Consider the following 24770-nt stretch of genomic DNA (forward strand, 5'->3'; position numbering starts at 1 on the left):
GCGGACGATCAGGAAACATGTCATCGCGATTCCGTGGTACTGTTGCAACTGTTGGCGAAAAACGGCCACAAAGTGTCGTTGAAAAAGTTGCAATATTGTAAACCTAAAGTGGTCTATTTAGGACAAACAATTTCACAGGGCCATCGGGCTATTTCAGAAGAACATTTGGTGGCCATAAGGACGGCACCCAAGCCTGTGACGGTACGACAGCTAATGGGATTTCTGGGTATAATGGGGTACAGCTCTCCGTGGGTCGAGAACTATACGGAAATAGTGAAACCATTGAGAGAGATGCTGAAAGAAACGGGCGTTGATAAACTGAGCAGTAAAGTGGTATGGACCGAAGATGGCTTACGGGCATTCGAAACAATCAAGTCCCGACTGTTAGAGGCGCCGGCCTTGGCGTTGCCTAACTATACCAAGAAATTCGTACTATACGTCTCTTCTTCACCAGATCAGAAGCAGGCGTGTGCGGTGTTGGCTCAGGACACAGGGGTGGGGGCGCGACCACAGCCGATGGCGTACTACTCAATTGCCTACTCGGAAGTAGAGATGGGGATGGCTCCATGCTACCGAGAAATGGCTGGAGTATATACGATGTACGAAAAAGCCGCAAGTATTACGATGGGATATCCAGTGGATATCATGGTGAGGCATGACTTGAAGAGTCTGTTGGAGTCCGGTAAATATGCACTGACGATGCCTCGCATTAAACACTACTACAGACTTTTGGAACAGGAAGATGTGACGCTGGTCAGGTGTTCCGTAACGAACCCGGCAGCTGACATCCCTACGCCTGAAGATGGAGAGCCCCACGACTGTTTAGTCGAAGTCGAGAGGTACTCTAAACTCAGAGCAGACTTGCAGGCATTTCCATTCGACAGTCCAGATTTGGAATTATGGACTGACGGCTCTTGTTATCGTGTTGGCGAGGGACTAAAAGCAGGTTACTCCGTGGTAAAGTCACAGGGCGAAGGATTTGTGGTGGAAAAAGCCGAAGCATTATCACAACCTTGTTCAGCCCAGTTAGCAGAATTGGTCGCACTGACGGAAGCATGTAACATGGCAGAGGGCAGAACTGTAAATATCGTAACAGACAGCGCCTATGCACATGGTACCGCCTTCTTGTTTGGCACAGTGTGGAAAGGGAGAGGATTCAAGAAAGCCGACGGAAGCGCCATAAAACATTGTAGTCAGATTAAACTTTTGTTAGAAGCAATTATGAAACCAAAGCAGGTTGCGATAATCAAGTGTGCTGCTCATCAGTCAGACGAGTCCAAGATGTCTCGAGGGAACAGAAGAGCGGACGAAGCTGCCAAGGAAGTGACAGGGGCTGACAGAGCAGGCAAGGTATTGGTTATCACACACGGAGTTGAGTTGGAGGACAAGATAACCTACAAAGAGATTTTGACTTTCCAGGAGGAGGCTAGTCAGGTGGAACGGAACCTCTGGATAACCAGGGGAGCTAGTCAGGATAATTCAGGTTTGTGGCGCGACGCCGGTGGGTTTGTGGTGGCTCCTGCTGGCCTGGTCGGACTGCTGATCCACACGGCGCACGACTTTTGCCATGCGCATAAAGGAGAGGTAAGGAGAAAAATCGGAGAATATGGCTTTTGGGCGCCAGATTTGGCCAGTCAAATTGATCATGTGTTACAAAGGTGTGTAATATGTTTGAAAAACAATATACGTAAGGGGATTAGTGTGTCACCAGGACATATCCCCACGCCCAATGGCCCAATGCGAGACCTTGTAATTGATTACATTGACATGATTAAGCCCATTAATCAGAAGAGATATATTCTTGTCGTTGTCTGTCGTTTTTCAAGGTGGGTGGAGGCGTGCGCCACCCGGCACAAGGATGCAGCATCTGTGGCTAAGTTCCTGTGCCAAGAGGTAATTCCCCGTTTTGGTTTACCAGATAGAGTCTCGTCGGACAATGGAAAAGAGTTTGTCGACAAAACTGTACGTTTAATACTCCAACACTTAGGCATAAAACAGCGATTGGGGGCCGTTTATCATCCGCAGAGCCAGGGGTTGGTGGAACGCATGAACGGGACACTAAAAAACAAATTGGTAAAGATCTGTCAACACACAGGCTTGAATTGGCTAAACGCTCTTCCTTTAGCTTTGATGGCTTGTCGTTCGTGCGAACTTCGCGGTCTGCGTTTGACACCTCACGAAATGATGCTAGGTCGCTGCATGGTAGTACCAGGTTTGCGCGCGACAGGCAAAGGTCCGAGTTTGGACATCCTGGACAACGACATGCGTGAGTACGTAAAATACATGTCGAAGATACACAAAAGTATTCTGGTTCATGTCTCCAGTAGACAGGAGCATGAAACCGGGGATGAGGTGAATAGGCAGACTACACCTCAAATCATACCAGGCGACTACGTTTATGTCAAAGTATTTAGACGCAAGTGGTTTGGCGCGAGACGGGAAGGGCCATACAAAGTCGTTCGAGCCACCGAGAGGGCTTTACAAGTTGAAGGATCGCCTATGTGGTTTCACGTTACTCATTGTGTAAAAGCGACCAATACGGACCAAGAATGGGAACCTGAACCACAAGACCTTGACGGTAAAACCGGGGCGTCGCAACCATTACACGAAGGCGAAGTGAAGGCGGCGCTAACCCCAAACGATGGGGAAGACCCGGATGATTATGGCGAGCCAGACCGAGGGGGCCACGATTGGCCACCAGTAGAAGATGAAGGTTTTTTACAGGAACCAGACAGAGGAGAGGATTATGAATTGGAACATAATAACTTCTCCTCTGTGGACATGGAGAAGGTACCAGAAGAGCCAGAGGAGCCAGTGCTTAGCACAAGTCCGGAACAAAAGGTACCAGAAGAGCCAGAGGAACCAGTGCTTAGCACAAGCCCGGAACAAGATGCTCGACCACAACGAGTCATCAAGAAGCCTAAACGATATACATAGGCAAAGGAAGGGATAGTGTAACTGATAGGCCTTGGAGAGGGCGTGTACATATTAATTTTTGATTTTTGGTTTTTCATTAGCTAAGCTCTCTCCTTTTTTAGAAATGTTTAGATAGTAAATGCAATATAAGGTCTTTTCTTTCAGAGTGAATTGCACAAAACAGACACATTTGGATAAAAAACACATAAAGTATAGTCTAAAACCTGGTAATTGGTATGATCATCTTTTTGTATAAAGGGACGTACCTAGACGGAAGTGGAATTGATATAACTGATAACATTGTATATAACCTGCAAAATGAGTGGAAATTGTTAAACGGTGTGCGTGAATAGAGAACTGTGTAAATAAAAGATGGGTCCATAGTCGGTCAGTGGGGGAGGAGTAATGTGGGTGTTGAAAGCAAATGATACTAACAGATATGAAAAATGAGTCAGAAGGATTCTGGAAAGGTTTGGCTCTGAGCGAATTAGGTTAAACAGTAAGGTTAAGGTAATTGTAAACAGTTTGTTTGAGGAATTACTAACATGTATCTTGGGGATTATCAATCCCCAAACCGGGGAAACTGTAGTAGAATTCCAGCCAAACTGTGTTTAGTGTACTGTATACTGTATCATGAAGAACAGAATGGCGAGAACACAGAGGTAAAATGCATACACTTTTCTCCCCCCCCTCATAAAGTACAAGAAACGAGACACCTCTGACTTAGTAATGCAGCTGTTGCTTCGGGCTTCCTCAAACTCTCTGTGGAGGGGGGTTGAAGCAAGCAGACGCTTATTGAGTAGGAGACAGTGTCTCGTTTGATCCTTCCTGGGAAAGTCAATAACATGGGTGATTTTACAACCCAGGGCCCTAGGCCATCTGTTCCAACAATGAAACTACCATTTGAGATGCCAGTTTGTCTCTGCTGAAAACAAAAGAGCAGATAACTATCACAGATCAAAAGAAAAGATCATTTGAAACCACATCGTGACCCAATTCGATGTAAAACGTCACGTTAAGGAGTTAGCCAAGGAGAGTTGAGAGTACGTGTCCTCCAATAGGAACACTCGAGGAGAGGTTGAAAAACGCCCGCTTGCCGTAACATTAGAGGCGGAGCCTAATTTTGATATTAGCAGGACTCCGTGCTAGTAGAGATCACAACAACAGACCCAAAGAGAGACCCAGGAAGCGACAAAGAACACACACCCTTTCTCTCTCCAACAGACTGAGGAAAACACGCAGCAGAAGAGACGGCCGCGAAAACTTACCATCTGAAGAAGCCGAGACGAGACATAGATATTGAATATTTAGCCTAAAGTCTGATGAACCTCGGCATAGAGAGGTCTTCCATCAGGTTTTATTGCAATTGTTCTTTCAAATCTTTGATTTGTATTGATTGAAATCCTTCTTATTAAATACGGATTCTTTTTCAAACTGCTCAGAACTCGATTTCTTCAACCGCCGCGCCGTGTTCTCTGAAGGTGTACGAGCAGAAAACCATCACATATATGGTTATCTGCATTTGTAGCTAAGTAGTACTTCAAAGAGCTTTATAAGGTTTAAACACAGCGCAGAGTACGAAGATTAAGCTAGGAAGTTACTACACTACACTACAAGTTACTCTCGATTAAATATAGCTCAACTACAATGGAAGATATCCCCAGAGAAATGTAGCAAGCTACACTACAAGAACATGGCAAAAATAGCTAACTACATCGGCACTACTTTTTTTTTTTTTTTTTACTTCATGATCAGGTTTCCACCAAACAAATAGGCAGACAAAAAAAAGTTCAGTTTGATTGTTTATTATAAAACTGAAACAAGCCCTCCAACTATGCTAATATGTCTACTACTATGTACTCAGAGTATAACACTCAAGCTTGACACTGCTAGACAAACAATACTACTTATCCTTGGCTGCTAGCCTGCTAGATATGTACCACTCCTGCTGACTTGTTGTACACAATTTGTAAGTTGCTTTGAATGAAAGCGTCAGCTAAATGACCAAATGTATTTAAATATGTAACTCACAAAACATTCCATGGCCCCAAAATCATGTGGGGACCCCCCCTGGGGTCCTGACCCACAGGTTGAGAACCACTGCTCTAGGTGATCTTTTCCCTCTTTTTTTCTTTCTCCACCCCCATAATATTGTTCATTTTCTGCCTACAGTGAAACATGATAGCAGCTGCTGTTGACAAAAAGTGCACTGACTTGTGTGCTGTTTGGGAACAGTTGACAATGTTTATGTAAAGGTTTTCATCAGCTCACCTAAATATGTGTTCTCAAGTTAGTGCTGGGCGTGTGGGAAGTTGAGAGAGAGCAGCTTAGTTTTTGGCTGACACAATAAACACCTAAACATTATGTTTTAGGCGTTTTTTCAGTCAAACTCAAATTTTTCCAGATAGGGCCATGGAGAGGCATTGTTGTTATTGACATCATCATCTTCATCAATGCCATCAGCCCTGGAAACATCGAATCCCTCTGCCATTTCGTGCGGACTAGTTCATGTAATCTGTTAAATTGCATTCATTCATTCAGTTTTGATTTGCACTTCCTGATTTGCGGAGCTGGAGTCCCGCCCTATCCTGCCTCTGATTGGCCTACCCCTAATGTTTTGGCCTAACCTTACCCAATCGTGAGTCGTCATACTCATATCTAAACCAACCAACCAATCATAGTGGGTTTTCTGCGGGACGTTTTTTATTTTTTCACAAATCTTTATGTCTGTTTCTCCGGATAGTAGCGTGTAGCGTTTCCTCATGCTACGTCACTACTTAGTTCTAAAAATAGCTGCACTACAGAGAACGCTACTTGGTTCAAAAGTAGTGACGCTACCATCACGCTACTGAGAATTGTAGTTAAGCTATGTAGCGTTGCTACTTGTAGCTAGCTACTGCCCAACACTGCTTGGGAGGTAGAGCAGTCGTCTGGCAATCCAGAGGTTCCCGGTTCAATTCCCGCTGCTCCCGGGCAGCGTGTCGATGTGTCCTTGAGCAATACACTTAACCGCTAATTGCTCCCGATGAGCAGGTTGGCACCTTGCATGGTTGCCTCCGCCGTCAGTGTGTGAATGTATGAGTGAATGTGTGAGTGAATGGGTAAAATGTGAGTAACAAATTGTAAAGCCCTTTGGATAAAATCGCTATATAAAAAAGCAGCCATTTAGCCATTACGTGACCCGTCACCATTGTGTTACTGCCCCCTTGAGGTGTGGCGTGGCGTGGCATACAAATACCCCCAAAATGTAAACTGGTATTTCAGAAAATAAACCAAAAGCACCTGTATTGGCTCCAACAGCCCCAATGTTCTCAGGGCAGTTGTTCAGCACTGGGGAGACGACATTACAACATTTCTCCCAGAGGTAACGGGGCAAACCATTTCCTGACGCTTCTATGATTAGATTAGATTAGATTCAAATGTATTGTCATCATACAGCACAAGTACAGTACAACAAAAGGCGGTTTGGCATCCAACCAGAGTGCAAATGTAACAATAAAGTGCAATAGTAATATGTACAATGTACAGGTGATGTACTGGGTATAGAATATATTAAAAAAATACTACTACTGAGTATAGTGCTAATCAGATGTATGTACAGAGTTGATGTATGTAGTGATACAGGTATAAAGACACTATGGTAGTAAGTCATACTGGCCAGCAGCGTAACTAGTAAGAGTAGGTAAGGCCAGGGATATGTACAGTCTGTATATATAGTATATATAGTACCTACAGATATGTAAAAAGATTATATACAGGTATGTACATATGTGGATAGATATATACGGTAAGAATATAGCATTATGGTACATGCGATCATACAGAATCCGCTTCAAGGCCCTCGACCTGGCATACCGTGCAGCAAAGGGAACCGCTCTCCCCTACCTCCGGTCAATGGTCTCTAACTACACACCCTCAAGACCCCTACGCTCTGCATCTTCTGGCTGTCTCAGACCCACTCCTATCCGAGCTCCGGGAGGGTCATCAAGGAGAAGCCGCCTATTCTCAGTTCTTGCCCCACAATGGTGGAATGAACTGCCCACCACAGTTAGGACAGCTGAAACCCGTCCAATCTTTCGTCAACCTTATTGTCATGCACTTGTCCTAATATACTAACTGTAGCACTCAACACTTTGATGAACATTGTTATGTGGTAAATATTGACGTGGAATTTCATAAATAATATGTGTGAATAATTAGAGGTCATCACAGCTACTCTGTCAACTAGCAGAGTGGGTTTTCAGTGCTAAATATGGATGGAACAGGGGTGACAGAGAGCCATTCTCCACCCCCACTATGTGACCAGATTAGTACTGTATGGTAATTTGGCCCAAAGGGTCAAAGAGTATTCACACCACCCCACTAGATGACATCATGCCAGCCCCCACCCGTGAGACGAGACCCAACAGGAACCCACAGAGAAACCCAGAGGTGGGGGCTGCCAGCCCCCACAGGAGATCGCCCACAGGAGACGCATGATTGGATCAACTGTATTAGTAAAATGTACCATTATTGGCTAGATATTATAGTATATAAGGGGATACAAAATGGTAGTTCGGGGGCCCCAGACCAAACCAACCCCAGGGGTCTGTGGCTCCACCGCTCCACCACCGAGAGACTGACTGATGCATTTTATGTGAGTAAATACATGGGAAACACCATTTGTTGTTTAAGTTTAGTGTAAACCTTAATATCTGAAACCAGATTTACTCATGTATAATGTGTGCAGTATGGTCAATGTATGTTCAAATTATGTTACCAAGTGACTGTTTATGTACATATTGAGGTTTGAGAATGCAAACCTGATTGTGATTTCTGTACACAGACAGCCCTGTTAATGTTTTCTGATAATCTTTTGTCCTATTCACCTTGGCCTCTGGCTCTGATCAAATAAATGTTGAATTGGACTATAGTTCATGGTTTTGTCTGGCTACACGTTTAATTCTTCAATCTGCTTTAAGTCAGATGAAGAGATCAACAATTCTACCAATATGATCCCTTTCTCCTCTTTTCAGAGAAGCAATCTCATTGTACTGTACTACAATAACCTCAGATTATTGTAGGGTTCTGTGGGAATTTACTACAGAAATGGTGCCGTTCTTCCCACCCTGTTGTGCCCCCCCCTGAAGAGGTGCGGTAGGGTCTCTGGACCTTGCTGTGTGTTGGGGACATACGGGGAAAAGAGCTGGGGGTTGCTGCGTTTGAAGTTATAGACGAGGGGCTTGTTGTCTGAAATGGAGGAGAGAGGGACAGGATGAAGGTTGGTTGTGTACGCCACTTGTTGGGACCCACAGTGAATATGGCTTTTGCATGCAGGGATGGGGGAGCGGTGACTTAGGTTAGGATGTCCGGAGGTATGAGGATCGCGCTTGTTGTGCAGTGAACATGCAAACGTGGGCTTTTTATGTTTGTGTGTTTGTTCAGACACAGGAGGCCGGTCGCGGCCTATGCGGGCCACGGGGGTTGAGCCTCGTATGGAATATACTTTATGAACTATACGAGGGGGGTTGCACCAAGAAGCCTCATGGAAACATGAAGAGAAATTGGAGGTTCACAGCCTATCGGTTTGCGGAACAGGTTATAAGCGTTGTATGGCGACTGACTGCAGGTTTTTCTGGCCAGGGGACCACGGTGGTCTTTGGCGTACGATAGGGTGGCGCTTCCTGAGTAATTACTAGAACCCTAGAAGGTATGCTCGGGATATGGAGCGCGGTAATGAGTGATGATTTGGGTGTTCTGAATGGAAGGAGAGCTGTGTATAGAATGGGTACAGGGAATAGTTCCACGGGAGAACTGAGTACAGAGAATATGGGATGGAGTGCAGAGCTCTGTTACTATTCAGAACATGCAAATCAGGTGTGGTAAGCGTGAGTGGGAACCTTCGTAAAATCGGGGAAAATGGCGTGTGGAGTTACAGGGGAATACGTGGTTTTTTGATATAAGCGGGGTCTAGAATAAGTTGGTTGTGAATGTTATTGCAGCTATGGTTAGGCATTTATTCGTGTTCGTGCTTGAGGGGCCCAATAGGGATGGTTTACTGTCTACTCGCGTGATAGTCTGGACGTGTCCTGCAGGAACCATCCGGCCGAATTAAACAAAGGTGCGTGTTCGTGGTTAGAGCCGCCGAGCAGACCCGGTGGGTCTTGTTTGACTTTGAGCGCAACAGACGTGTTAGTTAACTGCGTTACGCTGTAACAATAAATAAGTACTTAAATGGGAAGTCGATTAAAAAGCGATATAATAAACTTAAACACTGTCTATAGTACGGGGGGTAAATATGCCTGATATTGCATTTAGGAGGTCGCACGGTGGTTGTTGACGGTATGTGGGATCTTAAACATTCAGTAATGATTGTATGGGGGACTATGGCTATGGTTAGGAATTGTATGGGGGACTATGGCTATGGTTAGGGATGATTGGCGAAACATAGGAGCTTATTGTTGTATTGTTATGATATTTTAATGACCAACGAACATAGGTCTGGGGCGAGTCGTACTGGTGATGGGGGCTAGCTAGCTTAGCTCTGTGGAAAAATCCGCGGTGAAACTGGGGACGTTACGATGGCGTTATGAGAGAATTGATTAAACACTGTGGCGGCGATTGCAGGTAAGAAGCGAATCGAGACGTAGGGTGGAGAGATTGTGGCCGTTTTGAGGGTTATTATTGATGCGGTAGCGATTGTGTATGATATTAGGAAGTCGCTGCTTGATGACGTCATGGTGTTGAAGAGAGTGTGTGACGTTCGCGGTACTATGGAATGAGGCGGAGAGAAGGGTAGGAGAGAGGATTCGTGTTGGACTATGTGTGCGGTCTTAGATGGTGAGAATGTTTTAAAAATTATTTTCTTTTAAAGTTATTGGTTATTTTAAGCTTGTGTGAATTGTTTATGCTTGGATTGGTACTGAGCGAATTGCGTGGATGAACGGATCTTGAAAGGCACGGCTCCCGTGAGGGCCTTGAACGTCGCATTAGAGCTGGCTAAGCTAGTTAGCTTGCGTGCCGTTGTTTTGTGGTGTTTGCAAGCGACATAGGTTACGTTTCAAGTTTTGAGAATGATGTTTGGGAAGAGTTAGAGTACGTGGTGAATGTCGTGGTGGTGTGTTATGTTGGAACAAGGCGTTTATGATATTAGTTATGCTTTGCCGTAATACATCGTCCGGGGAGCAACGTTGGCCACTGCGCATGCGCGGTACGACGTGGATTGGGTCTAATTCATTCGTGGTGATTCGCTCAGGGATAACGGGTAAGGGTATATTCTGCATTTTGTGAAATGGTTGTGTTTGTATATTGTGCATTCTAGTGAATATTCTGCGTTTTGTAAAGTGGTTGTGTTTGTATGTTGTGTATTGTGCATTCGGTGTAATTGTAGACAATGTTCTGGGAGTGGGTATTACTGCAAATTGTGTAGGGGTAGCATGTGATGAGACAGGTTAAAGTAGGATTAGATGATACATGCCCTTAACTTACACTGGGGTTCATATACCAGATACACATTGGATTTGTAAACTAGGCAATATTATGTTACACAAGTGTATAGTCTTGATCAAGTGGGGTTTGAGAGAAGCTACAGGCTGAGTTGGGAAAGCGCTCTACACTGAAGAAGACATATTGCTTGCATTATATTTAATTAATACATCTACATTAGAATCATATGTCACATATGTATGGAGTTAACGTTCCCAGAAAATCCTGAGTATAATTTTTTAGTCTTAGCATGTTGGAACTAACCACTAATAATGTATAATTGCTAATAGGTGGTGGTTGATAGAAATGCTTATGTGTGTGTTGTGCATGTATAAATGTGATTTTAAGATCTGTATAGAAAAAATCTGTATAGAATGGTAATTATTTTTAGGTGCTTGTAGGAGGCTAATCTTTAATACACTGTTAAAATGTTGACACAAGCCTCCGACTTGTAGGAGATTATAATTTATTGATAGAGGCTTGCTGTCTGTGTCAGGAAACAATGTTATTAATGCAATGACGATTTAATGATTTGATTGGGTTGACAATGCTTGTTTTAGATTGTTAAATCTTTGATACACTGTTAATATGGTTAGGACATTTAATGCTTGATACAAGCCTCTGAATCATAGGGAATTATAATTTATTGATGGAGGCTTGCTGTGTTGAAATACACTTTTATTGCTGCAATGACAATTTTTGATAATGATTGTGTTGATCTGATTACATAAGTTGTGGTATTTTGATAAGTGTGGGATTGCTTTCATTCCATAGATCTCTGTGCTTAGGATACTGTCTGTGACTAGAATGGCAAGCAACAGTATGTTAATGTTATACGCTGGGGAGGGGGTTAGCCTTCTCCCTGGGAATGTGTGATTAATTCAAAACCTGAGGGCGGCTTGCCTCTGGGGGATGAGATGTGTGATTAACCATTTAATGATTTACAGGGGGCCTATATTCATGAAGTGTGGAGATAGGGTCTTTGTGTCAAAAGCCTTTATGCTCAGGGGAGACTGTATGCATGGATCATGAAAGAGACAAAAGTTGAGAAGGTTATATTGCCCAGGGGGGTAGGAATCCTTTTGAGGCAGGTCAAAATGCCCAAGGGGGGTCGAGATGTGCAGCTGTTGCTTACAATGGCTGTTCTTTTTATGACAGGATGGCGTAAGATTAGATGCAACAGGAAAGAGGTCACAGGTGGAGATAGGAGAGAACAGTCAAAGTGAGATAACAGATGGCGTTATTTTTAGAGCAGAGGACAGGAAGTGGGGGTAATGGGCCAGGGGGCCAGGAAGTGACAGGAAGGTGAGACAGGGGAAGGTTTGTCAGGGAACAGCTGGGTGAGTGAGTGAGACAATCAGGAAAGTAGGCGTTCATTTGGGGTTATGACTTATGAATGTTAACTATTTTGATAAGGGAATATTTGGATCTGTCTGTGCACTGGAGGGCATGGATAGGTCTGGATTAAGGATGGACTCCAGTCCGTCTTTGAAGTGAGAGTAGAGGAGCTGATGTGAGGAGAGGCTGTAGTAGCCTGAGATCAGAGCAGAAAAATTGAGAGCAGAAAAGTTGAGCGCAGAAGAACTAACATTGTTTGTCTGTCTGTTGGTTGATTAACAAGTGTATGGGCGAGAGTTTAAAAGTGTTTGTTTATGATATGTGTAATATATGTTGAAAGCGATGGTGTTTGCAGATCAGTGACTGTGGAAGATTGAGTCTGTTTTTGTCTATGTCCTTTTGATTTCAGTGAATGATTGAGCTGTTGATGACATCGTAAACCGATTCTGTTATCTAGTTAAGGCCTAATAATAGACAGGATGTTAGATCTTGTGTCGGGATCAGATGTCAGCTGGGTGAGCCAGCAGGCCACTTTTAGTATAAGTCATATCTAGGTTAAATAAAACAATAATGACGTTAATGAGTAGTAAGGCTGTTATCTTGTCTATCAGAATAAAGAAGCGTATCAAACCACTTGGGTTATACCACAAATAGACCTGGGAATTATTTAAGCATTACATCACACGCAGGAGTGGTTTGTGACCAATAAACCATGCCTAGGGGTGGTTGTTAGGCCCGAGGCGCAGCCGAGGGTCGTTAGACCCCCCTAGGCATGGTTTATTGGTCACAAATCACGACTGCACGTGGTGTAAAGCTTTTATACAACTGCCAGATTCATCCAACCTTATTTCTATACAATAAACACACATTAATCGAAGATTTATTGAAAAAACCATCCGCCAGAAAAAGTAGTTCCCACAACTCCATGTGGAAGCAGCTTGAAGTGCATCCAACCAAACTAACACATCCAACTGTGTATTATTGGAATGATTGAGAGAAGTTGCCTCATGTGGAAGCAGCTTGAAGTGCATCCAACCAACTAACACATCCAACTGTGTATTATTGGAATGATTGATTGAAAATTTATTAAAACGTTTTCTTTGCCCTATAGGAAAAAAACGTTTTCTTCGCCCTATTTTTTTATTTATTTCTTTTAGCCTAAACTTAACCAGTTGGAAACCAGGGGTACAGTAATAAAATTAGCAATCAACCAATCAATCAATTCAATAGACCATGCTCACTTAAAACAGCGCTGCTTCTCTCTCAGTCTGACTCCCCCGCTGTTGCAGACAGGAGTGTGTGTGTGTGTGTGCGTGTGTGTGTGTGTGTGTGTGTGTGTGTGTCACAGTGTGTGTGTGCGTGTGTGTGTGTATGTGTGTGTGTGTGTGTGTGTGTGTGTGTGTGTGTGTATGTGTGTGTTTGTGGGTACGCCAGCGTCGGACAGTGTGAGAGAGAACGCTGCAGTCGGAAAGTAGGAAGGAAGAAATTTAAATCAATCAATTAATCTATCAATCAATCCGCGATTTTTCTTTTGTTCTAGATTGAGTCAAGACCCATCAATTACATCATCCAACATTGTTTAAAATACTAACACATTCCCCTTGACAGAATCGCTTCATATTTAGTCGTTATGGTGCTTTCAACATAACCATTTGTACTCGGCGATCCTGTTTTCTCCCGGAGTGAGCCGGGGAGGGTTATGTGATTTGGTTGTGGGCGGGTCCTGAGCCCAGGACCGTGGATTGTTGTCAATAAAGACGTGTGAATGGCCAATCAGAATCGAGAAATTTGCATGCCGTTGTATAATGTCGCTTATCATTTGTTTCATATCATTTGTTTTACTGAAGGAGTTTATTTTTATTACTTTCATTTGGTTTGATTTCTTTTGAATGTTTTGTATGGATGAGGGATTGAATTTAGATTTTTAGATTTCTTTTCTATTTTTGATCTATGATTGTGTGGCCTGAAGCCTGTAGAGGATGAATGTGCTGGCTTGAAAGGTGTCAAAATCACAATGACAGGTGTGATGGGGTTTAGATGTAGGGTTTTGGATTTCTTTTCTTTTCTTTCTAAATGACCATTGAGGTGGTCTGCGGTTGGAGCTGGTTAATTTCATTGATTTGCTTTCACATCTGTTGGAATGTTTTTTTTGATTATTTGCCTTTTGTTTCTTATTTCTCTGTTATGGTGTGAGTGAGTGGAGAAAGCTGGAGGCTGAGGTTGGCAACGTCAACGGAATGTCAACAATAGATAAGTGGTCCCATCACGTTTGCATAATGATTAACATTTGGCTTCTCTTGAGAATATTTGACATATTATGTAAAGAGAATTTGTTTTGTGTTTTGTTCCCTTGCAGTTTCAGTCGAGGGGGGAGGACGGACCGTCACAGATAGAGGGATCATGGAAGATGTGTAGGAATACATTTCATTAGATTATGACACAATGGTGTGAACCCGTTCAGTCATTTCCTGTGGGAGATTGTTGGATTGTGAAGAGAGGTCGCTTGTGGACGCTGGCCCCTCCTTCAAAATAGCCCCGAGAACAGCGGCCGGAGGTTTGGGACAAACCGCCAGGCTGACAGAGTCGTCTGTAGATCCAAGGAAATACAGTCATGGGTCAAAATATGACGAGGTCACAGGCCTACAAACAGTGGCTACAGCTGAGGCTGGCCGACATGGGGTGGAGGGGGGGGGGCGAAAACGGTCAGAGACTGGAGTTGAGCAAGGGCCTCTGTGGGAAAGCGTGAGTGATTGGTATGTTGAACGGGAGGTGACTGAACGGTAACAACTGGTATAGATTATGACACAACGCAGGAGTACTAAACACATTCACATAGGTAGAATATTAGGTGTAGATTATGGCCAAAATGAGGTGGTGAAAATTTTTTTCCTTGAGTGATGCTCCGCCTTCCCTGTCCGACTGTGCGCCGAGGTGGTAGGTATTATGTCCATGGTATGTTCATAAAGGGGGGAGAGGTGAGAAGACCAACTGAGTTGATTAAGCAAATGTGATTGTGCTGTCTTGGAAAAGGAATTAACAAGAGAAAAAAGCAAAATGTATGAAAGAATGAATAATAATTTCTGTGTCTTCCTCAGATCTTGTGAAAGAATGTGGAATCAAAAGTGCTGTAACTTAAGAAAAATGGGTTTTTAAAAAATTGTGTTTTATTTAAAGGTATAATGATTAGATTAAATTGTTTTATTGTGTTCAACAAGCTCAAAAGTTGTTGTTTCAAAAGTAGGCCTCTGGCTATGAGCCTTGAGGAGCAAAGGCTAATTGATGATATGTACCAAAGAAAAATGGAAAAAGAAAAAATGGAGAAATTTTGAAAAAATGAATTTTAATTTTGGAAAAAATGAATTTTATTATGTATGGTTAGTATGTATAGAAAATCAAGTCAATATATGATATGTGACGATAAGAATCGTCAAAACGGGGAAATGTGGTAAATATTGACGTGGAATTTCATAAATAATATGTGTGAATAATTAGAGGTCATCACAGCTACTCTGTCAACTAGCAGAGTGGGTTTTCAGTGCTAAATATGGATGGAACAGGGGTGACAGAGAGCCATTCTCCACCCCCACTATGTGACCAGATTAGTACTGTATGGTAATTTGGCCCAAAGGGTCAAAGAGTATTCACACCACCCCACTAGATGACATCATGCCAGCCCCCACCCGTGAGACGAGACCCAACAGGAACCCACAGAGAAACCCAGAGGTGGGGGCTGCCAGCCCCCACAGGAGATCGCCCACAGGAGACGCATGATTGGATCAACTGTATTAGTAAAATGTACCATTATTGGCTAGAAATTATAGTATATAAGGGGATACAAAATGGTAGTTCGGGGGCCCCAGACCAAACCAACCCCAGGGGTCTGTGGCTCCACCGCTCCACCACCGAGAGACTGACTGATGCATTTTATGTGAGTAAATACATGGGAAACACCATTTGTTGTTTAAGTTTAGTGTAAACCTTAATATCTGAAACCAGATTTACTCATGTATAATGTGTGCAGTATGGTCAATGTATGTTCAAATTATGTTACCAAGTGACTGTTTATGTACATATTGAGGTTTGAGAATGCAAACCTGATTGTGATTTCTGTACACAGACAGCCCTGTTAATGTTTTCTGATAATCTTTTGTCCTATTCACCTTGGCCTCTGGCTCTGATCAAATAAATGTTGAATTGGACTATAGTTCATGGTTTTGTCTGGCTACACGTTTAATTCTTCAATCTGCTTTAAGTCAGATGAAGAGATCAACAATTCTACCAATATGATCCCTTTCTCCTCTTTTCAGAGAAGCAATCTCATTGTACTGTACTACAATAACCTCAGATTATTGTAGGGTTCTGTGGGAATTTACTACAGTTACTCAGCTGATAGATTTGTGCCCTTCATGATGACTTGTCATACAGAACTTGTAAGTCGCTAAGGCTTTCATCTCATTTCTCATTTTCTCATTTAGCTGACGCTTTTATCCAATGCGACTTACAAGTTCTGTACCACAAGTCAACAGGAAGGGTACGACTCTTTCAGCCGGGTAACAATGTTCATCAAACAGTGCTGAAACTTGGGTGCTGCAGTGTTGAGTGCATAGTAGTAGAGAGACATATTAGTAGTAGGAAGAGTGCATGATAGAGGACAGGAAGAAGGTTATTTTCTTTTCTTTTTTTATCAATTATTTTTATTTTATTTTAGAATGTTGTCAGATTGGAACCTACAGTATCTCTATAGACCTGTTTGCTGTATACGTCAGACTCAGTGTGTGCGCACATCAGTGGGGCAAAAGGAACGTAATCCTGGTCAGAACAACAGGGCAGACTACAATATTATTTGCATTTGTTAGCCATGCTAGCGATCTAAACAATCAATCCATGCCAAAGCTAGATATGTAAAAGGTGAAAGACTCACACTCACAGCCATGCTGATTTGGCTAAATGACATCCAGCCGTATTCGTTTGAAACAACTTTTAGTCAGGGGAGTGTCATGGTTTCTCCATAGAGCCCCGTCATACTTTTTTTTAGCGCAGCAGCTCACGCAGGTAGTGGGCAACTTAGTCACGTGACTCCGTTGGTATTGCCGATTGGCTCGAACAAGGTATGTATGTAAGTGGCAAACGGGTCTATCGCTGTCCCAACAAGTCTTCCCACGCGTCTCTCCAGGTGGAGGTGAACCGGTGCAGCCGGGTGCAGTGTGTGGTGGAGCAGGCGGCCAGCTCCATCTACATGGACTCCCGCAGTGTGACGCTCAGGGGGACCCTGGCCCCTGGCTGCTACGCCGTGCTGCCCACCACCTTCCTGCCAGGGGCCACAGGGCGCTTCCTGCTACGCCTCTTCTCCCGTTCCCACATACAACTCAGGTGTGTGTCAGATTCAGATTCAGATGACGTTATTCACCATATTGTTTGTACAAATGGAACGTGATTCGACATTAACGGTGCATGATTTCTTTTCACAGATAAGAACAGCACAACAATAAATAAATAATTATAAAGTGCAAAACAGGACAAAACAGTGAGACAACAATAAGACAGTAAAGTGCATTGTTTGGCGACATGGATACAGTGCAGCACAAAGTTCTGGTCCAGAAGTCCAGCCCTAGCAGCTCGCCATAGAGATGGGGGTGGGGGGGGGGGTGGAGCAGGACCTGTGTGTGTGTGTATGTCTGTGTGTGTGTGCGTGCGTGCGTGCGTGCGTGTGTGTGTGTGTGTGTATGCACACGCATGTGGCGGATAAAAATAGTATTTAAACAAACCCCAAGACGCAGCTGTGAAATCATTCTTAAAACAGACGGTCCGCTATTCAGTAAAGACAGGGAACTAGTCTGCACGTTCCTGACACAATACATTCATTAAAGGGTATGTTCAGAATTTTTGACCCCTAGCCCGATTTGTCAAGTCAAGTGCCAAGTGTTCCTTTATTAATCCCCTTGGGGGAATTCAAGTATCATAGGGGGGGGGGGGGCAGGTAGGGTAGGTAGTAATAATAATAGATGATAGAACAAAGTGCAAGTAATAATGATGATAGTGATAACAGTAGTAGTGAGTGGCAGGATTCAATCAGACAGTAGTAATAGTGATGATGGTATACATGGTCCAAACAGTAGTAACACTGCACCAGAGTCCGTGCAGTGTTTATTATTAAGAGTGAGATAGTCCTAACAGTGTTTATTATTAAGAGTCAGATAGTCCTCCTAACAGTGTTTATTATTAAGAGTCAGATAGTCCTAACAGTGTTTATTATTAAGAGTCAGATAGTCCTCCTAACAGTGTTTATTATTAAGAGTCAGACAGTCCTAACAGTGTTTATTATTAACACATTGGGCGCCAGAGGTCGCTGTGGGTGTATGGCCGTTGTGTGCCAGCGGTGTAATGAAGGGGGATATATATGACGGTGTTTGCAGTGCTAAAACTATATAAAATATTATAGCTATTGATCTAATAACATTGTCGATTGTCAGTGGGTTTCTTCCGGTCAATATGCAAGAAACAGATAATTTTTTCATCCATACATTTCCGTTTTATACCGTGGTGAATATGAGTATAGTTTTATAGTGATTCTGTGTAATCCCAGGAAAAGACGCCAAACAGCGTTTTACTGCATTTCATTATAAATCATGCCATTTCTCGCCTGGATCAATAATCAATCTGAAATCAACGCTAGATTATCGGTATTATATTTCATCATGCATGCAAGAAAGGGTGGGGGGGAGGTCATTTTTCTATGCTTCGATCGCCACCAACGGGACACGGCCCACACACACACCGCAGACACACGCTTCGATCGCGGGGAAATTTTTTTCGGATCAACGCAAGATTGATAATATATAGTCCTTACCTTATCTATGATGTACTGCAAAAAGAATAATCCAATTATCTGATCGCCATTCCAAATACTGATCGCGATCATGTGTCCAACGTAATCCAGCATTGAACATGAACGGGGGGCCGTGGACCCTCGTCGATGCTATCCCTATAAGCGCTTCTCTTGCCGGAGTGTTTAGACCCCACCCGCACGCCGCAGCTCGGCCCAGAAAACAAACCATATCTTTTCAAATGGAGTGCAATAGCGGCCGCAAGGCGTTAGGCGGCGGTATTGGCCGTTTACGATCTCAGAGCCATTCCCAATGATAACATCAGGCTGGATGGATGAATTATGAATGGATATAGCGAATAAAAGAAATAACGATTAAAACCCAACTTTTCTCCGGTTTGGCGCCCAACCCATGGCGAGTTAACCCGGGATATCTCTGGTCTGGCGCCGAATGTGTTAAGAGTCAGACAGTCCTAACAGTGTTTATTATTAAGAGTCAGACAGTCCTAACAGTGTTTATTATTAAGAGTCAGACAGTCCTAACAGTTCTCAAGTTCACTGGCTGTTAGCTCTCCCAAATGTGTCGTTTGCTCCATCGTTTCACTTAGAAAAACCAAATACAATGAAGTTAAAGGTGTAACAAGGAGTTAGTCTGAAGACTCTATGTGTGTCTGGTGAAAGTACTCTTTTTGTGTGTCTGGTGAAAATACTTTTTATGTGTGTCTGGTGAAAGTACTGTCGTATATTCTAAGTCAATACATTAGATTAATCACAGTGCATACAGGTTTTGCTAACCGGATGGAAGAAGGAGAATGATAGAATGGTCCCCCCTCTGGCTTAGCCAGCAAGGAATAAACGTGCAGTCAGACCAAGGAACTATAGTTCAACTCAAAGGGTTTATTTGCCTCGGGGCTCAGAGGGAATTAAAAGATTGTTTACATACAGGGATTATTTCATAGTAAAACATGCTTGTACAAAAGGGATTGTTGAGAATTACACATGCGGTCTGCCACAACCGATCTCCTCGTCATGTGTGGTCCTGCAGCAAACAGAGGGGGGTCTGCTTGTGGCCCCCTCCTTTGCTGCTAAGGAGGGAGAGGCTCATTTTCTCCCCTCTGGATGAATCAGACATTTTAACATTCCCTTTATATTATTTGATTTTCCCATATACATGGTTTGTGTAATGAATCTATAGATATCTAGCACTAACCCAGTACAGTCATTGCTTCTAGGTTAATACCAAATAGTCCATAGGAGCCAGCACCAACCTTTATTTACCAGACTGACACTTTGTAATACAACTATGATTAAAGCTTTGTAATTGAGACTTATTTTCTATATATGGTTTACACCAGGAGTGAAATGACACTATTACCTTCATAATCAGTTTGACATTCTAAATGACATTCAAATACCTTTTATCTAATAAGTCAGTTACCCTTTAATATGATATTGTTTTGAATTAGTTTCAGCCTAACATTCTGTAAGCACATAACAAGTATGGGCTGGTCTGCCCTCTGTTTCAGACCAGCTCCCCTCTGCAAGTGGGGTGTAATCACCTACATTTACATACAGTCAACTCGAGAAGGTGTTGTTTGTTCTATAGATATAATTATTCTACAAAATAATTATATTAATAATAATTATTATAAAGATTACATTTTTCTTCTTTTTTTACCGTTACGCATATAGACTGCCCTTCCAACTGAAAAATGTCAGGATAGAATCAAAATATTAGGTAAAGAGAGAGAGATGCCCCATATTCCATTGCAGTTTGCACGGCCTCCTCACCGTGCCTCTCCGCGGACCTATATATTTTATGCATAGCATGGGTGGTGATGATGATGATGATAGAAACCGCTGTGGCGCATACAGTTGAATGCTGGTATTACACTCATTGAGGGACACGAAGAAGTCAAGTCCGATGGGATTTGGGAATTTCAAATACAAATCGGGATTGGAATAAAAAATGCATTTATATTAAACAATACAGAATATACAGCACTTCTTGGGGTCTGTAGGGTAAGCACTTATTCCCTCCCCCCTGAACTTTTATGGAGATGTATGGGCCTTTTAAGTCAGTGATAAAAGTGTCTTTCAAGGATAAGTGAGCTCCTGCACTGATTATTATAGTTCAATATTCAATATTTGATCACCAAAACCCCCCAAAAAGCATAAAAAGGGGGCCCCCCGCCCGAAAAGGGCCCTTAAAAATCGTGCTTGCGCGCTACGCACACTTGGTTAATATATACACACAAGTGTAGTGCCCTTTTCAGCCTTTGAGCACCTGCCCCTCTAAAGTCCTGTGCACGTCCCTGCCCTAGTCATCAAACAACATGGATGAGCTAAATGCGCAATTACAAAAGGATCTGGACTTAATTCTGGAATGGATAATAAAAAGCAAATTGATTCTGAGGGTGATATTCTACTGGCACAGGATAGTAGGAACCCGGCAGAGCTAAGTCCAGCTGGGCCCCCGACTGCAATGTTGGGGTACTAGGTTCGAGGTTACCAAATGGGGCATATAGGGCCTTAGGATTTACTAACCTAGGAGTTGCACACTGGTCTTTCCCGCCCCTTAGGGCAATACTCAGTAATCCCTAAACACCCACACTTCCCCTAGTACGTCCCACACCCCCTCACACCCGGTGGCAGTAGTGGTTGATATAATTCTCCCCAAAGCAGTACCATACCTTGCTGGCTGTTGGAGACCTGAAGTGAGCACCTACCCCGCTTAATACTATACAGGGTATCAAAGAGATTAGACAATAATGCACCATTAAATCACACACATACAGTGAATCCAATTATCCGCCTCTCCCTTTACTGAGTACTGCAAGATGGTCACAACAGTAAAACAGTCCAAAACAACATTTACTTATGGGTTAACGCTCATTACAATATCCCCTTATTATGGGTTAACGTTCATCACAATATCCCCTAGGGGTTAATGCTCACTCCGCACACTTCTTAACCCAGGAGCCTCGAACGCTCTCTGTTGCCCATATACACTATGCAGTACACAATCTGAAGGAGGTTAGCACAAAGCTCGAAGGAGCTACTTGAGTGGAAAACACTCTTTGAATATAAGGCGCTGCTTAAACACACGGGCAGCATAACGTACGCATACAACCAAAATTAAGTGGGGCCCACACTTTAGAAACAATAGTACCTAACTAAGCCGGCATTACCTAAAATAATAAAAGTTGGAGCGCCCTGTCGTGGCTTGGGAACGTGGTGGCTCAAAACGTGACAGCCCCTTCACTCTCAGCGAGCATGCTACCAAAATAAACGGTTAATGCTCCACTGCGCTGTAGGCGCGAAATGTACCTGTACTCGACTCGCCCTGGAATGAGAGTCCATAGTCCGAGTGTTGGTCAGCCCCACATAGCGAATGTCTGGAGTGATTCGGCCGTAAAATGGTCCCGAGAACCATCACCTGTGATACCAAGGAGGGCTGGGCTGGCGGTCGGCAGGTAGTCGGTAGCAAGGTGATGAATGTCCAGTAGAGTCCCTCGGGCTCGAATGCTTCTGCCGCAGGAAACCGGCGATACGACGTGCTGAGCTAACAAGGCTAATGCACTATACTTTAGCTAAGCTACTAGCCAATGTGGCTAGGCTAACTCCCCGACTATACATGATACTACGCAACTCTTTAATGGTCGTCTTCACAGCCCGCCACTAGGCACAATTGGTATTCCACGTGTTTTGCAGGTAGAAGGCTCCTCGCCGACACGTCCACTCGCCTCTGTGGAAAATGTCGAAGAGAGCCCAGCACAGGTGGCTCCTCCCCGATACCAGTCCTCTCCGTCTTCCTCTACCGACTGCCAGACCAACGCCCACCAGCTCCCTCTAGCAATAGTCCTCCACAATGCCCTGCTGAGTCCAAGAGCAACCGGGTCATAATAATTACACAGTTATAATGAACACAGTAAGACACATTCACATGTCTACATAGGAAAGACTAAATCTATAATTTCTGGCTCAAACCATGTATTGAGGCATCAGAACCAATTAAAATTATCCATCAAAGGTAACTGTATAGAACAGCTTACTGAGGCTAAACTTCTAGGAGTCTTACTTGATGAACAGCTAACGTGGCAGAATCACATTGACAAGGTGACTAGTAAAATGGGGAAAGGAATATCCATGATAAGAAGATACTCCTCTTTATTAACGCCACTTACCCTCTTACAGGTTATTTAAACCTTGGTGTTATCACACCTTGACTACTGCCCAGCAATCTGGTCAAGTGCAGCAAAAAAAGATCTAAAAAAAAAACTTCAGATTGTGCAGTATAGAGCAGCTCGTCTTGCACTCGGGTGTTCTATGAGAACAGGTGCAGACGAAATGCATAGCGATCTTGCGTGGTTGAAAGTAGAGGACAGATCGACACGCAGCCTACTAACACTATTCAGAAATATAACTGTGTCTAAACAACCAAGCTGCCTGTACTAAAAAATTACCTTTTCCCAAGACAGACATGAGCACAGGACAAGACAAGTTACCAGGGGCCATGTTTCAATTCCTCTACCGAGATCAAATGCAATGAAAGTAACTGCTATGTATAGGGCCATCTCACAGTGGAATAGGTTGCCATATGCAATTACTCAAGCAACAAGCAAAGAAAGCTTTAAAAAGCAAGTAAAGAGGTTACTTTTCGGTACAGGCACAATGCTTGACATATAACATTTTATTATTTTATATTTTGTAATATTTTGATATAATGCTAATGTAATGAGTTGGGTTGGATGGGTGTGGGGGGGTTGTTTGATTATGTTATGTATAGTGTTTCATATGTTTGTTATTGCTGGTTTTATTTTTAATTATGTTTGTTTGTATTTATTGTTTTCTGTGGACCCCAGGAAGAGTAGCTGTTGCCATTTGTAACAGCTAATGGGGATCCAAATACATTTAAACTCTAGCTATTGTCACCTAGCATTACATACATTTAAAGAAACGCACAGCTATGCACACATTTATGGTTCTCTCTCTCTCTCTCTCCTCTCTCTCTCTCTCTCTCTCCATCCAGGGAGCTGAGAGAAGACTTGCCATCCTCCTCTCTGTTCCAGCGTTACCTCCCCCGGCCCAGACTGGTGACGACCGTCCATCTTCGCAGGGCTTCTGGTCTCAGCTCTTCCAAACAGACAGGTCTGCCAGGGCAACCACCCAACTACCACCCAACAACCACCCAACTACCACCCAACTACCACCAAACAACCACCCAACTACCACCCAACAACCACCCAACTACCACCCAACAACCACCCAACCACCCAACATCCACCCAACTACCACCCAACAACCACACAACAACCACCAGACAACCACCCAACAACCACCCAACTACCACCCAACTACCACCCAACTACCACCCAACATCCACCCAACTACCACCCAACTACCACCCAACAACCACCCAACAACCACCCAACTACCACCCAACAACCACCCAACAACCACCCAACTACCACCCAACTACCACCCAACAACCACCTAACTACCACCCAACAACCACCTAACAACCACCCAACTACCACCCAACTACCACCCAACTACCACCCAACAACCACCCAACTACCACCCAAAAACCACCCAACTACCACCCAAGTACCACCCAACAACTACCCAACTACCACCCAACAACCACCCAACTACCACCCAACAACCATCCAACTACCACCCAACTACCACCCAACTACCACCCAACTACCACCCAACAACCACCCAACTACCACCCAACAACCACCCAACTACCACCCAACAACCACCCAACTACCACCCTCCTAATTTTAGTGTTAACAGATGCAGGTCCCGAGGACCCCAGTATAGTTACATATTACTGTAAGGGGATCAATAAAGGAATATCTTATCTTATCTTATTACATATACATATAAGACTTTTAATGTATATATTCCACCACATATCCTCCCTTTCATGGCAGAATGCCATGACAATGCAAAGTGAGTATACATACTAATGATGGTTATGCTAGCATTACGTGTGTTGACTCTTTCCATACTTCAAAACACTTTCTGACCCCTCCCTTATAGCAACTCCCCCCAGTTACCGTGCTCAGAGACAGAAATACGTCGACCAAGCAGTGAAGATCACCGCTCGGGCCTATCTAATTCAGAGACCTACCAATCTGTAAGTCAATTCCAGGTATTCCGGTCAAAAAGCCCACAATATGTTTAAGCAAACTTCCGCCCTTACAGGAGAAAAATT

At 43.5% G+C, this 24770-nt stretch overlaps 1 protein-coding gene across 1 annotated transcript in view; it reads left to right on the top strand.

Moving 5' to 3' along the window:
* LOC311226366 (calpain-5) overlaps positions 1-24770 on the top strand; it is a gene marked incomplete at its 3' end in the record, with an annotated part of 219655 nt that overhangs the window by 124135 nt on the left and 70750 nt on the right. The window contains 2 exon segments of the mRNA XM_084311795.1: positions 16892-17088; positions 23574-23692. Coding sequence (XP_084167921.1) covers positions 16892-17088; positions 23574-23692 — 316 coding nt within the window.

The sequence above is a fragment of the Notolepis coatsorum genome, assembly GCF_963971535.1.
Source record: "Notolepis coatsorum genome assembly, chromosome: 4".
Classification (NCBI taxonomy): domain Eukaryota; kingdom Metazoa; phylum Chordata; class Actinopteri; order Aulopiformes; family Paralepididae; genus Notolepis; species Notolepis coatsorum.